The sequence below is a fragment of the Ahaetulla prasina genome, chromosome 17, assembly GCF_028640845.1.
Source record: "Ahaetulla prasina isolate Xishuangbanna chromosome 17, ASM2864084v1, whole genome shotgun sequence".
Lineage (NCBI taxonomy): Eukaryota > Metazoa > Chordata > Lepidosauria > Squamata > Colubridae > Ahaetulla > Ahaetulla prasina.
Window position 1 is genome coordinate 3,156,910 of NC_080555.1, and position 15,072 is coordinate 3,171,981.

Below are 15,072 nucleotides of genomic sequence, written 5' to 3' on the forward strand. Positions count from 1 at the left end.
AGCCGTTTGTCTCGACTTGGCGCGCTTTTGCCTCAGCTTTTCTTCCAGCTTTCCGACGCTTCAGTCTTCACATTCTTCTTTCTTCTCTCTATCTCCTCAGCTTGGCGCGCTCTTGCCTCAGCTTTTCTTCCAGCCTTGCGCCGCTTCAGTCTTCCTACCTCACATTCTCCTCTATATCTTCTTTCTTCCAGCTCTTTGGGGAGCTGACTGAAAATAGGAGCCCCCGCTGCCTCCTTTTATACTTTCCCTCCAAAGCAGCTCTGAACACGATTGGTTAACGCACCAAACGGTCTGAACTTTTCATTGGCTGCTGGCACGGTTATTTTATAGGTCCCCCGCGGGGACACGAGGCCAATCAGCATACAGACACACCTGGGGGAAGCTCCTTATTGGTTGAAAACGAGGCGGCTCTAATCCTTTACCTGAGACACCCCCTCCCCCGAACCCCTTGTTAATTTGATTGACACACGGTCCCTAATTAAACAAATGGGGAATTTTAAACCGAGAGAGAAAATAAAATTAGGCGGGTATTTTTTTTTTAAAAAAAAGATAAAACTTCATAAAATGTGAACATTAGTGACTATCTCCTGTTACTCATCTCATTTATAACCAAAATGCATTGTTGGTTTCTGCCAAGCTCTGGCTTGACAGGGTTTATTTATTTATTTAATTTTATTATAAATAAAGGATGATGGAATATGTAGCCAAAACTGGAAGAATGGGACTTGTGGTCCCCCGTCTGACAAGGATGTGAAAACAGGACTGATGGGAGTTGTAGTTTGACAGACATAATGCTGAGGTAATTCCGAGCGCAGCCAATCAAGTCTCGCTACGTCTAACGAAGCATCCGCCCCCTCAGAGCTTTCCGCCCAATCAGCGTCGAAGGCGGAGGCTTTTGAAAAGCGGCGGTTCGGTGGAACTAGGCGAAGGGAAAACCCGCGCGAGGCCGAGGAAAGGGCGCATGCGCAGGGGCGGCCGGCGCCTCCCCCTTCCAGTCGTCTTCCAACTGGCGCCGGCGAGCTCGGGGGTTCGGACGCCGCCGGGAAACGCCGAGCAGCGGCCGGAGGGAGCGAGCCAGACGGCGCCGACCGACCCGTCGTCGCCTTCCCGATCATGACGCACAAGCAGATCTACTATTCGGATAAATACGACGATGAGGAATTCGAGTACCGGTGAGAAGGGGCGGAGCCTGGCGTGACGGACAGGCGCGGGGAGGCGGGGCTGGAGGTTTCCGCGACGACCGCACGTGAGGGGGCGGGGCTTGGGGAAGGGGGCGGGGCTGGAGGTTGCAGGCGCATCATTACTCTAGTATTTGTTTATATTTTTGCCTTTTCTTGCTTTAAACTTTTGTTATTCAAGAAGCAATGTATATTTTTTTTTTAAAAAATCCAATAAAACTTTAAAGAAAGAAATTAAAATACAGGCTCCCCAAAGAAGCCAAAAAAAACCTTTTTTACAGGAAAAAAAATTAAGAAACTGCATTAAAAAAAATTACACTTTGTATTTTTAGCCTTTTTTTAAAAAAAGAAAAAAACGGGAAAAATCCTAATTTTGCATCTCCTAGAGTTGGCTGTTGGTAAATTTAAATGAATGAACAGGATTAAGTATTCTTTATCTTATTTTAATTCTGACTTTCTTTTTTTGTGTGTGTGTGTAATCTCGACTTTAGATAGCTTTATCGATGGATCGCCTCACTCTCCTTGCTCCAACTCTTTGAAAAAGTCTTCTAGGAGACTGTAAAACCCTTTTCTCCCTCCCAAAAAAAACCAAACCCAGCCATCGTCTGTTTGGCAGCGATTTGGACTCTGCCTCCTATGGTTCCCAGCCTTTGGCTGGGGCTGATGGGAGTGGAGGCGTGAGAGCCCTTGACAGCAAGTCCGGCTGAGATCGGATGGGATTCGGGAAGGGCCTCGAGACTCCACAAAGAGGCTTTCCCGGCAAGTTAAGAAGTGGCCTCTGTGGCTCAGACTGGTAAGACAGTCTGTTATTAACACAGCTGCCTGCAATTACTGCAGGTTCTAGTCCCACCAGGCCCAGGGTTGACTCAGCCTTCCATCCTTTATAAGGTAGGTAAAATGAGGACCCAGAATGTTGGGGGCAATAAGTTGACTTTGTATATAAATATACAAATGGATGACGACTATTGCTTAACACAGTGTAAGCCGCCCTGAGTCTTCGGAGAAGGGCGGGGTATAAATGCAAAAAAAAAAAAAAGTGCTGGATAAGTTTAGTGGGACTACAACTCCCATCACTCTGTAAGCGGGCTTTGCCTCTCTTCCTCTTTGATCCCCCAGGTGAGATTTTTGTAGATTGGACTGGTGTTTATTGACCTCTTGCTCCTTCTCTTTCTCCTCCCTCCTACCTGGCTTTTCTTTCAGACATGTCATGCTGCCCAAAGACATAGCCAAGCTAGTCCCCAAGACTCATCTGATGTCCGAATCGGAGTGGCGGAACCTGGGCGTCCAGCAGAGCCAGGGTTGGGTCCATTACATGATCCATGAACCAGGTAGATCGCTCCGTCATTCAAGATTTGGTTATTTTCTGAATCTCCCCCCCCCCCCAAATAAAATCTGATACGAGGGATTTGATCACAACTTTCCTTCTGGAGGAAAAATCCAACTTCTCAGGATTTTTTTCACGTGCTGTTTCTTTCCCTTTCCAGAGCCACACATCCTGCTCTTCCGAAGACCGTTGCCGAAGAAAGTAGAAAAATAACACCTCCTCCTCCTTCTTCTTCTGTGTTTTCAATAGAAGCACCTTTTTGGGAGAACAGTTGGTTCTTTTATCTCTATCGTGAAATTCCAAGAAATATTTTAAGATGCTGGGCTCAGAAAATACCGCTCGACGTAAACAAGCAGCCAAGAAAAACTGGCTTTGCCTCCGATATTTTATCAGGCCGAAGCCATCTTCAAGAACCTGCGACAACTTGACTTTTTTAAAAATATTTTTTTTACACTGGCTGAAAGCTTGGCCCGCCCGAGGGGCCTAAATCGTGGTGGTGGTGTTGTTTTTTTAAAAAAATAATTTCTGGTCTTGCAAAACTTTGTTCTGCTCCGTTTGTTCTTAAAATGTGCCTTTCCTTTTTAATCTTATATTTCAACTGCTTTAGAGCTTTTAATATGATTGATACGATTGTTCTTTGGGTTGGGTTAATAAAGGGTCACCATGTGTCCAAGATCATTTCTGCCTTCGTGGACCCCAATTCGGTCGCAGTTTTCTAGATTGCTTAATCTAATGTAATTTAGACATTGGAATGTGTCGATGGAAGGCGGAATCGTGTCCCAGATTAACTGAAAATTAGGAGAAAAATAACAAACCGGTCGATGCAACTACAACGGGTTCAAACAACCATTGGAGGTGCACTGGTATAAAGGATTAAAATTCAACCAGGTTGTCTTCTAAAGAAAGCCAGTCAGGACTTTAAACTTAGACCCTTGATCTCTAAAAAACAATAAAATCAATGAAAATAGGCAATATTTAAGCTTTGGGTTCAATGGACAAATGCCGCAACTTTGGTGTAGTTACATCCATGTTGTAACCTCTGTTTATGAGGCCGTATATATAACCTATTGTACCAAGAAATATTCTATACATATTCCCCTTGTTTTCCTTGTGCTTATTTCTGTTTTTAAATTTTCTTTCTTTTTTTTTTAAAAAACTTTTATTGATGGAAGTGCTTTCTGTTACTTATGTTACGTTGGAACACATTTCCCTAAAATATTGTTTTAACTGCAGTTTAATTGTGTTGTGTGTTTATTGCGTTACCTGGGGGTAGGGTGTTAAGAGCTGAACTCGCACAAGTAACCTAAAGCTTAATTAATTGTTTGATTTTCTTCGACCAACCGATCCGAAGATTCCTTTCCTGACCAGATCCAAATAAAGATTGTTTATACGGGATTTGGGTCCGTTTATTTTGGCTGATTGTCCCGATGCTTTTGAAAGCGATCCGTTGGGGGGGGGGGGAAGGAAGGTAGCCTACATTTCCAATTCTTATGCTCCATGTAGTGTAAATAACGTAGGGTTGTGTGTAATAATGTTGGGCGTTTGTGTAAAGCCTCACATACGCAATCCAGGGGGAAAAACCAGTCTTGGCAGATTTAGAATTTTTAAAAATCGCGGTGCATGAAAGGAAGGGGAACTTTTCCCTTCCCTTCTTCATCCATTTGCTTCCTTCCCTTCCATCTTTTCCTTCTCTTTCCTTCCTTTCCCTTCCTCCATTTACTTCCTTCTTTTGCTTCCCTTCTTCATCAGTTTACTTCCATCTTTCCTTCCTTTCCCTTCTTCATCCGTTTACTTCCTTTCCTTACTTCCCCTTCATCCGTTCACTTCCCTCCCTCCCATCTTTTCCTTCCATTTCTTCCCTTCTTCATCCATTTACTTCCCTTCCTTCCATGTTTCCCTTCCATTTCTCCCCCTTTCCCTTCATCCGTTTACTTCCCTCCCTTCCATCTTTCCCTTCTATTTCTTCCTTTCTTTTCCCTTCTCTTCATCCATTTATTCCATCTTTCCTTCCTTTCCTTTCCCCTCTTTACCCATTTGCTTCCTTCCTTTCCATTTCTTTCCTTCTTTTCCCTTTCCTTCATCCATTTACTCCCTTCTTTCCCTGCCTTGCCTTGCCTTTTCTTCCTTTCCTTTCCCTTCCCTTCTTCATCCATTTATTTCCTTCCCATTCCTTTCTTTTCTTACTAGCCAAGTGTGATTGGACGCCCAAAGGATTTTTCTCTGCCAAGCCAGCTTTAAGCAGGAATGAGTTTCCAACATTGCACATAATCCAGAAAGTGGGTTGCTTGAGTCACTCAGCCAAATGTCACAAGGATATATAGATATATAAATATATATATAAAATATATATATATTACCCAATGGGTGTGTATATAAGGGTTTGCAAAGGGTTATATATATATAATCCTTTGCAAACAACTTATATATATATAAGTTGTTTATAAAACCCTTTATATATTATATATATATATAAAACCCTTTGCAAACAACTCCCCTGTATACAAGGCAGGGCCAGGAGGCATGATGGGAAGTGTAGTTTCCCGGGGCCTAGAGCGTCGCTCTCTTGCAACACCACCCGCGCCTGTTAACCAATCCGCGCTTCTTCCGCTCCCCGCCCCTTTCCGGCTCAATCAATAGCAAGTGAGGCGGGCGGGGCTGGTAAGAAGAAGCAGCCAATGGGCGGGCGGTAGGCGGAGCTCCCGGGCAGTTGCTTGAACAAGGCTTGGGTAAGTCGGGGGTGCGTGGGAATTTCCCGGGTCTTGCTTGAAATGGTATCTCCCACCCTGTCGGTTTGGAAAAGGGGGCTCCTGAGCATGGGCAGAGTGTCAGAGACCCAAGGAAGCGAAGGCTTCTCTCTTTTGGGGTTGCTTAAAGCCTTAAACTAATATAGGATGAATCATAGTCTTGTGAAATAGTCCCTGGATGGCTCAATCCTTGTTTGGCGTCTCAGTGTAGCTGGAATCCACAAATAAATGCAGATTTATTCCGGAAAGGGTGCAAAATCCACAATTTAGGAAGCTGATCTGAATGGATTAATTCAATCGATCCATGAAAGTGATTGAAGCCAATCAGTTTAATTCCATTTTAATTTTAATTTTACAGGTCAGACACCTTAGATACCTTAGTTAGTAACAGTAACAGTGTTGGAAGGGACCTTGGAGGTCATCTAGTCCAACCCCCTGTTCAGGCAGGAGGCCTGTACTAGGGATTCGAACCGCCGGACGGCCGACCTTTCTGATCGACAAGCTCAGCGTCTTAGCCACCGAGCCGCCTAGTCGGTCAATACTTCCAAAGCGAGGAAAATAATCAAGTAGAATAAAGTAGAAGCAACCAGGCAGAACAAACCAATCTACGACACGTTAGATACCTTAGTTAGTAACAGTAACAGCGTGGGAAGGGACCTTGGAGGTCATCTAGTCCAACCCCCTGCTTACGCAGGAGACCTGTACTAGAGATTCGAACCGGCGAACTGTCAACCTTTCTGATCGTCAGTACCAACCTAACGGTCAGTACTTCCAAAGTGAGGAAAATAATCATAAATAAAGTAGAATCAACCAGCAAGAACAAACCAATCTTCTAAAGTTTGTTTTTTTAAAAATAATAATAACAATAATAATAATAAGGGTCTTTGTTGCTTTTTGGGCTGGGTTGTTTTCTTGTAGACGTTTCATGACCAAACTAGGTAACGACATCAGGGCTAGACTAGAGGTGGGGTCTGCAGGGTGGAGGAGGAGGAGTGGTGAAAGGAGGAGACGGAGGAGGAGGAGGAGGAGGAGAACTGTGGGGGTCTTTGGAGCTCTCTGAGCTTGGTGGTTTTCTTGCAGACGTTTCATGACCAAACTAGGTAACATCATCAGTCTCAAACAGAGGAAACTACACTCCTTTCTAACTGATAACATTACCCAGCTGGGTCAGGAAACGTCTGCAAGGAAACCACCAAGCTCAGAGACCACCAAGGACCCCACAGTCCTCCTCTCCCTCCTCCTTTTCTCCACAACCCCCTTCTCTTTTAGCCCTGATGATGTTACCTAGCTGGGTCATGAAACGTCTGCAAGGAAACCGCCAAGCTCAGAGAAGGTCCCAGATTTCAACCCCGAGCTGCAAGTACTCTCCTTTATTTAAAATAATAATAATCTGCAAGAATTAAATTATTATTAAGAATTTAATTCTTAATAATTCTTATTAAGAATTAATTCTTAATTCTTACTATTATTAAGAATTAAATTATAAAAATTAAATTATTATTATTATTATTATTACTGCAATCAAAGGGCTTGTAAGAGACGTATTAATTTCCGAGGGGTTTTTTGCAGGTAACGCGGCTTCAAAAACTCCTCCGGAGCGACGTTTAGAACTGGCATCTTCCAAAGGACGGTTGCTCCTGCGCTGGCAACTTTGGCTCCGCAGGAACGTCGTACACGCCGGAGGGCCCAGGCGGTGTCTGCAAAGCATGGCGGCCCAGGTAGATGGGGAGACTCCGAAAGAGAGAGGGGGCAGCCCCCAATCTGCAGCCGTGACCGCTGGCATAATCGTCATCGGAGACGAGATCTTAAAGGTATGTGATCCTTCGTACCTCCTTCGGGGAAATCGAGGCAGCTTCGATCGGCGAATTAATCTATTTCCCCCCCACACACACAATAAATTCAACCTGGCCATATTCAGATTCATTCATTTGTTCCGTTTATACCCTGCCTTTTGCATTAAAGTTTTTTTATTTTATTTATTTATTCATATATTTTTTTAAAAAAAAAAATCTGGCTTTTTATTATTTAATTCAAGGTGGCAACATACCTGCAATGCAGGAAGTCCTCAAGTTACAACGGTTCCTTGAGGGACCGTTCGAACTTTACAACAGCACTGAAAAGCGATTTGATAAACCGTTTTTTATTTGATTGATTGATTGATTTATTAAATTTTTATACCGCCCTTCTCCCGAAGGACTCAGGGCGGTGTACAGCCAGAGTAAAATACAAAATATATACAATTAAAACGGACTTAAAATATAAAATTACTAAATGGCTCGGAATTAAAATGAATTTAAAATTTAAAATACTACTAAAACCCAATTTGAAATCAATCCATTTATGCCAGTCCCGCTTGGATGAATAAATATGTTTTTAGCTCACGACGGAAGGTCCGAAGATCAGGCACTTGACGTAGACCAGGGGGGAGTTCGTTCCAGAGCGTTGATGCTCCCACAGAGAAGGTTTTTCACACTTTACGACCGTTGCCGCATCTCCAGGGTCACACGATCAGAATTTTGGAGGCTTTGGCAACTGGCATGTACTTACGACGGTTGCCGTATCCCGGGGTCACGTGTTCCCCTTTTGGGACTTTCTGTCAAGCAAAGTCAATGGGAAAGCCCGATTCACTTAACAACCATGTTACTAATTTAACAACTGCAGTGATTCACTTAATAACCATAGCAAGGAAGGTCGCAAAAAGGGGCAAAATTCACTTTAAAACTGCCTCGCTCAACAACAGAAATTTTGGGCCCGATTGTGGACTACCAGACAGCCCTAAGATGATTGGTTTGGCTTCTGCCTTTATTGTATAAACTAAGCCAATGTTGGCTTATTCAACGGAGCTAAGATTGTCCTGGTTTCTGACAAGTGATATCCAAAGGGGTAGAAGAGATTCCAAATTTATTATTTCAGATCCAAATCTGTGGTTGGACGAACACCTCTTCCCGTCAAGATATCCTGGTTTTAAAGTACAAGTCTTGTGCAGCGGATAATAAAGGAGCAGCCATGTTTAAAAAAAGCAGGTTTCTAGTTCTGAGGGAGGTCATCTTAAGGAGGAACCCCTGAGAAGGCCGAAGGGAGCTGGAATTAGATTTAAGACGATTGGAATCTGTTAGATTAGATTAAAGTATTCTGGAAAATGGATTTAAGAACAGGGATCTTCAGTTCGATCCTAGGTAGAGCCAGATATTTCTCTCTTCTCTGGGCACGCTGAGAATATATCTGCTGAACAAAACTCCTCATCGGTGACAGGAAAGGCATCAGGCCATTCTTTGCTAGCTCCATTCAGTTGCTCAGACTCCACCCCTCAAGGGATTATGGAGCCGTTAACTGAGGATGATGATCTTCTTCGACTAAAGATTATCCTTCTAAATAATCTCACTCTCTTTTTTTGATCTGTTTTCAGGGATTCACGCAAGATACCAATTCTTTTTTCATGTGCCGGAAACTCCGCTCGCTGGGGGTGAAGGTAGCCAAGATCTCCGTCGTGCCCGACGATGTGGAGGCGATAGCCACCGAGGTGAAGTCTTTCACCGACAGGTTCACTTACGTCTTGACGTCGGGCGGCATCGGCCCCACGCACGACGACGTCACCTTTGAAGCGGTGGCAAAAGCCTTCGGGGAGAAAATCCGACCCCATCCGGAGATGGTAGAACTGGTCAAGAAATTTTTCGGCCAACAATCCAAGCCCGAAAGCCCTAAGATGAAGCTGGCTTGCGTCCCCGAATCGTCTCTTCTCAATTACGGGGTGGACAAGGAGACGGGACGTACCTTCCCGTATCCGCTGATCAGCGTCCGGAACGTCTACATTTTCCCCGGGATTCCTTCATTGATGAAACGAGCCCTGGACGGTCTTGGACATCTTTTCCGTAACGAGAAGACTCAGTTTTACATCCGGGAGATCTACGTGAACGTTGAAGAAACTCGGATCGCGTCGGTGCTTAACGAAGCCAACGCCAGGTTCTGGCCTCGCACCAACTTGGGCTCGTACCCGGATTGGGTCAGCAACTATCACCGAGTGAAGCTCATCCTGGACTCGGATTCGGAGGTTGATCTGGACGAGGCGCACGCTTACCTGATGGAGAAGTTACCCCAAGGGGTGGTGGTGCCTTTGATAGCCGATCCCGTCTCCCGGGCCGCTACGGATGTCTACGGATTGGCTGAGTCCGGTAGGTAGCCTTGTCCGCCCGTATGGATTGTCTCGAGTCCGATAAGTAGCCCTATCTGCCCATAGGGATGTGTTTTTTAAAAAAAAAAACGGGAGGACCGGTCGGCTAGAGTTGGCATCTTAACTACAAGTCCCATTCTTCAGTACACCTATGCTAGAAGATACAGAGAGTCCTCCACTTACGACCTCTTCATTTAGCAAGCATGCAAAATTACGACAGTGCTGAAGAAAGTGATTTACAGCCAGTCCTTCCAGGTACAATCATCACAGCATCCCTGAAGTCATGTGAAGGTGATCCAGTGTTTAGCAACTGTCTTCCACTATCTCTCTATCTCGCTCTCTCTATATATATATCATCTACCTACCTACCTATCTCTATCTATCATCTATCTCTAATCTATTTATATATATCTCTCTCTCTTTCTCTCTCTCTCTCTCATCTATCTATCTCTAATCTTATATCTATTTATCTCTCTAATCTCTATCTATCTCTAATCTATCTCTATATCTATCTCTAAACTATATCTATAGGTGTATCTGTCCATCTCTAATTATCTATATCTATCTCTAATCTATCTATATCTATATATCTTCTCTCTAATTATCTATAACTATCTATCTCTAATCTTTTTATATCTAACTCTAATCTCTACATCTACCTACCTACCTACCTCTTATCTATCATCTATCTCTAATTTATATCTCTCTAATCTTATATCTGTTTATCTCTCTAATCTCTATCTCTATCTAATCTATATCTATATATCTATCTATATGTATCTCTAATCTATATCTATATCTGTCCATCCCTAATTATCTATATCTATCTCTAATCTGTCTAGATCTATCTTCTATCTCTAATTATATCTCTAATTATATCTCTAATCTATCTATCTATCTATCATCTATCTACCTACCTAATTACCTCTATTATCTATCTCTAATCTATCTCTAACTCTAATCTATATATCTGTCCATCTCTAATTATCTATATCGATCTCTAATCTATCTATATATCTTCTATTTCTAATTATATCTATCTCTAATTATATCTCTAATCTATCTATCTATCTATCTATCTATCTATCTATCTATCTATCTATCTATCTATCTATCTATCTATCTATCTATCTATCCTGACAGTCCACAGGAAAGCCAGCAGGAGATCGCAGTCACATGACGTCTCATTTAATGGCCGCAGTGGTTCATTTATCGACCATGGCTAAAAAAAAAGTAGTTGTTGTGAAATCGGGCGTAGTCACGTTTAGCAGCTCATTTAACCGCTGCGCCGCTTAAAGACAGATTTCCCAGTCTCTATGGTGGTCATAAATCGAGGACTGTTTGTATAGGTACCCAGCTACCCAGGAGGCCCCTGGATTTCCGTCCTTGGTCAATCACGATTTTGCTCACCCATACATACCTCCTCTTTCCTCCTACCTGCAGGTTCTCCTCTTGGCCAGAAGGTGGCAGCGTCGCTCAGGACCATCGAAAAAGGCTTGGATAACTACAGTCTTTCCAAAATCTGCATTGGGTTTAACGGCGGGAAAGATTGCACGGCCTTGTTACACCTTTGTTACGCCGCCGTGCAGAGGTGCCTCGCTTTCGACACCGCTTTGGCAACCTCACAAAATGATACAAAACCAGCCTCTCACATAGTCACTCTTTAAAAAGTTTTTTTTAAAAATTTTTTTGCTACTCTTTAAAAAGGAGATGCTTGTTTCTAGTCCTCATTGTCGCCTTCCAGGCCTATATTGCCTTGCAAAGCTCCCACGTTCAAGTCTTTTTGCTGGAGAGCTTAATCCAGGAGATTAAAGTGTCGGCACAGGTAGTCCTCGATTTACGACCCTCCATTTAGTGACCGGAGTGTCAACGGCACTGAAAAATGAGATGTATGACCGTTTCTCACACTTTACGACCGTTGGGGCATCCCCACGCGAACAAAATTCAGCTGGTTCACATTTACGACGGTCGTGTGATCTCCTTTTACGACCGTTGGGGCATCCCCACGCAAACAAAATTCAGCTGGTTCACATTTACGACGGTCGTGTGATCTCCTTTTACGACCTTTTGACGCACAAAGTCAAGGGGAAAGCTAGATTCACTTAACCACGTTGTGACAAACTTAAACACTGCGGTGGTTCACTTAACAACCGTGGCTAGGAAGGTGGCAAGATGAGGCAAAACTCACTTCGCAAATGTCTCATTCAACAACAGAAATTTTTGGGGCTCAGTTGCGGTCGTAAGTCCGGGGACCGCCTGTAATTCGGTCTGCCCAATTTTTGGTGTGTAAACCTGGTGGATTAACGTCCCCCAACACCTGGGGATGATGGGTGTTGTTATCCACCTTTAGAGATAGGAGAATCTACAGCTGGCCCCAGGTTACAACTCCCATCCCGATGCTCGAAGCTACAGTCCTCAACTTACGACAATTCGTTTAGTGACCGTCCCAATGAGTTGTCTGGGATTAGAGGCACCTGTCGAGCTACCTCGCGCGCACAAGAGAGGCTGTTCCTCATTTTTCCTTTTTAAAAAAAAAAAAAAACATTTTCCCCTTCTCGGCAGGCGATATCCAGAGAAGTTGGAGCAGCTGCAGGCCCTGTACATTCGTACGGTTCTTCCTTTCCCCGAGATGGAAGAATTTATTCAAGTTACGGCTCAGAGGTAGGCCCCAATCCCCTTCATTTTGGTGATGCCACGTCGGGGAAAGTCTCCTGAGATTTCCATCCCAAAGCCGGCTGGGTTGAAAAAAAAACCCATGCAAAATTTGATTTGTGCCAGCCACTTTCTCCTAGCCCTAAAAAAGAAGCAATGGCAAAAGCCCCTTCTTGGGGGAAAATAAAAATAAACAACTGGGATTTATCCAAGAATCGGACGCAATTATTATTATTTTTTTTTAAAAAAATATGGTCTCCGTTCCTCCCACCCGTCGACCAGGCCAGCGCGGGGGAGCGGGTTCGAAAGACGGATTGGTGCAGAATTGGAGGATTTCTCTTTTTTTAAGCTTCCCGCCGTTTTTCCGGCAGGTATAACCTTCACATCCGCGTGGTCCACGGGAACATCAAGGAGGCCTTGGGGATCCTGAAGGGTCAGCAGCCGGACCTGGAAGCCGTGTTGATGGGCACCCGCCGGACCGACCCCTACTCCTGCTCCTTGAAGCCCTTCTGCATGACGGACCCCGACTGGCCTCAGTACATGCGTGTCAGCCCTCTGCTGGTGAGCCCTGCTCTTTTAATAGACTTTTTTTTTTTTAAAAAAAAGATTCATTAAAATTTGCCAGTTTAGTTTTTCCTTGGAATGCGCTCTTTTCATTTTTGGAGGACCGTTTCAAAAAGACCCGATTTTGGCAGGCGGCCCTCGACTTACGACCGCAGTTTGGACAGGAACCTCGCGTCTCTAAGCGAGGCACACGTCGACCGTGTTTGCCAGGGTCGTTCAGCAAATCGCAGGGTCGTTAAATGAATCCAATTCCTCCCCCTCCCCCCCCCGGCCTGGTGGATTTGACTTGTTTGAAGCTGGCTGGGACGGTCGCAAAAGGGGAATCATCGTGTGACCACCCCTCCCCTCCAGATGCTGTGACCGTCATAAATATGAGCCAGTTGCCCAGTGCTTGAATTTGGTTGGAAGAACGAGTTATGTATGTGTGTGTCAAATATCCCTTAATTCTCTTTTCCCCCCCCCCCTTGATTGATGCTTAGGACTGGACTTACCACGATATATGGAGTTTCCTTCGCAGCCTTTATATCCCTTACTGCATTCTGTACGACAAGGGGTAAGTGCGATAATCTTGCATTTTTATCTAATTCAGGCAGGGGGAAAAGAAATACTAATATTTCTTTTTAATTTCTTTTTAATGTTTATACATTGTATTTTTACTAGGCTGTATAACCGCCCTGAGTCCTTCAGGAGAAGGGCGGTATAAAAATTGAAATAAATAAATAAATAAATAAATACTTTATTTGCACTAGAAAATATTCCAGGAAGCTTTTAAAAGGCCAGACAGATTTAAAATTTAAGGGTCGGGAGAAGAGGAAGAGAGAGAGAGAAATGACTTAGGACCCTGTAATCCCTTGCGGAGTTAGAGCCTGAAATGGAGCTGAGTGTTTTAGTGGCCGGAGGCCTTTCCGGTTGCCAATTTATTTATTTTTTATTTTATTTTTTACATTTATACCCCGCCCTTCTCCGAAGACTCAGGGCGGCTTACAGTGTGTAAGGCAATAGTCTCATTCTATTTGTATTTTTACAAAGTCAACTTATTGCCCCCCCCAACAATCTGGGTCCTCATTTTACCTACCTTATAAAGGATGGAAGGCTGAGTCAACCTTGGGCCTGGTGGGACTTGAACCTGCAGTAATTGCAGGCTGCTGTGTTCTAAATAACAGGCTTCTTTACAGCCTGAGCTATCATGGCCCCTGGCAATGAGTTCTATTCAGCAGATAATATTCTCAATGTGCCCAGAGAGAGAAATATCTGCTTCTACCGAGGATCGAACTCACAGACTCCTGATTGTGAGGCGAGAGCTCCACCTCTAGGCCACCGCACCACTCTCAGCATCTCCATGACGGCGGGTTTAAAATTCACATGCTTGGCAGCTGGCTCATTTTATGACGATCCCAAACGATCCCTTTTGCGACCTTCTGACAAACTGGGCGTTAAGGAAGGGTGTCCCTTCCTTCACGCCCGCAGCGACTCCCTTCACGGTGGCAAGGAAGGTCGTAAAACAAGGCAAAACCCGCTCGGCGGCCGCCCCGCTTAGCGACGGAAATTTGGGGCTCGACGTTGGCCATAAGTCGAGGACCGCTTGTACTGTATAACATCATGAGGTTGATTAGCCCTGGATTGAAAATGTGAGGGGATGTTTTGGTTTGTTTCGTTTGTTTTCATGCTGGCTCCACGTTTCGGCAGTTACACCTCGCTGGGTAGCATGACCAACACGCGAAAAAACCAAGCGTTGCGTTACACAAACGCACAAGGCCAGGAGTCCTACCGGCCGGCTTACGAGTTGGAAGACGAAAAAGAAGAGCGCATATCTCGCCATTGAATCCGGGATCACGCCTGTAGCCAGCAATGCTGGTTTAAGCAAGAGGAAGTAACCTTTTTCAAAGAAGGTGGATCAGTGTCAGAAAATGGAATGCCTTCCTTGGATTGGTCTAGCCCTCTTGGCATCTTTCGAACTGATTTTACGCCAGAAATAAGACCGTGGTTCTGATATTCTCCGTTTTCTGTATTGGAATAAAAAATAGATGCATTTTTTTCCAATTCTCACCGGCCTTCCCTTGTCCTCATTTTACTGTGATTGAAGCAAGTCGAAAGGATTATTATTATTATTGTTATATACTTTATTTATTAAACACGAAACTCAGTCAACTTGATAATTCAAAAAGGCGTCACAAATACCATTGGCTGGTGCTGATGGTCGATACGGGTTGCTGCCAGCGTCCTAGGTATCAACCTTCTTAAGATGTATCATGTTTTTTGCAGTTCCGCTGGTGTTATTTCAGGAAGCTGCAGTTTGTGGATGTATCATATAAAATTCTTGGACATGGTACCACATGCCCCGATGACAATGGGCATCACCGTTACATGTTTCATCCATAGCTGTGTAGTTTCAATGGCCAGGTCGCGATATTTCATGATTTTTTTTTTCCAGTTCTTTTTCTT

General features: G+C 44.1%; 2 protein-coding genes across 2 annotated transcripts; both read left to right on the plus strand.

Moving 5' to 3' along the window:
* The first annotated feature begins 837 nt into the window (after positions 1–837).
* CKS1B (CDC28 protein kinase regulatory subunit 1B) lies at positions 838–3,644 on the plus strand. The gene is made up of 3 exons (XM_058160334.1): positions 838–1,172; positions 2,379–2,506; positions 2,663–3,644. Exons 1-3 carry the CDS (start codon positions 1,114–1,116, stop codon positions 2,713–2,715), a joined length of 240 nt encoding a protein of 79 aa, XP_058016317.1. The 5' UTR covers positions 838–1,113; the 3' UTR covers positions 2,716–3,644.
* A 1,553-nt stretch (positions 3,645–5,197) lies between these two features.
* FLAD1 (flavin adenine dinucleotide synthetase 1) lies at positions 5,198–14,745 on the plus strand. The gene is made up of 8 exons (XM_058160323.1): positions 5,198–5,228; positions 6,816–7,057; positions 8,653–9,415; positions 10,858–11,005; positions 11,977–12,075; positions 12,438–12,627; positions 13,110–13,183; positions 14,317–14,745. The coding sequence occupies exons 2-8, from the start codon at positions 6,953–6,955 to the stop codon at positions 14,450–14,452; spliced, it is 1,515 nt and encodes a 504-aa protein (XP_058016306.1). The 5' UTR covers positions 5,198–5,228; positions 6,816–6,952; the 3' UTR covers positions 14,453–14,745.
* The last annotated feature ends 327 nt before the right edge of the window (positions 14,746–15,072 follow it).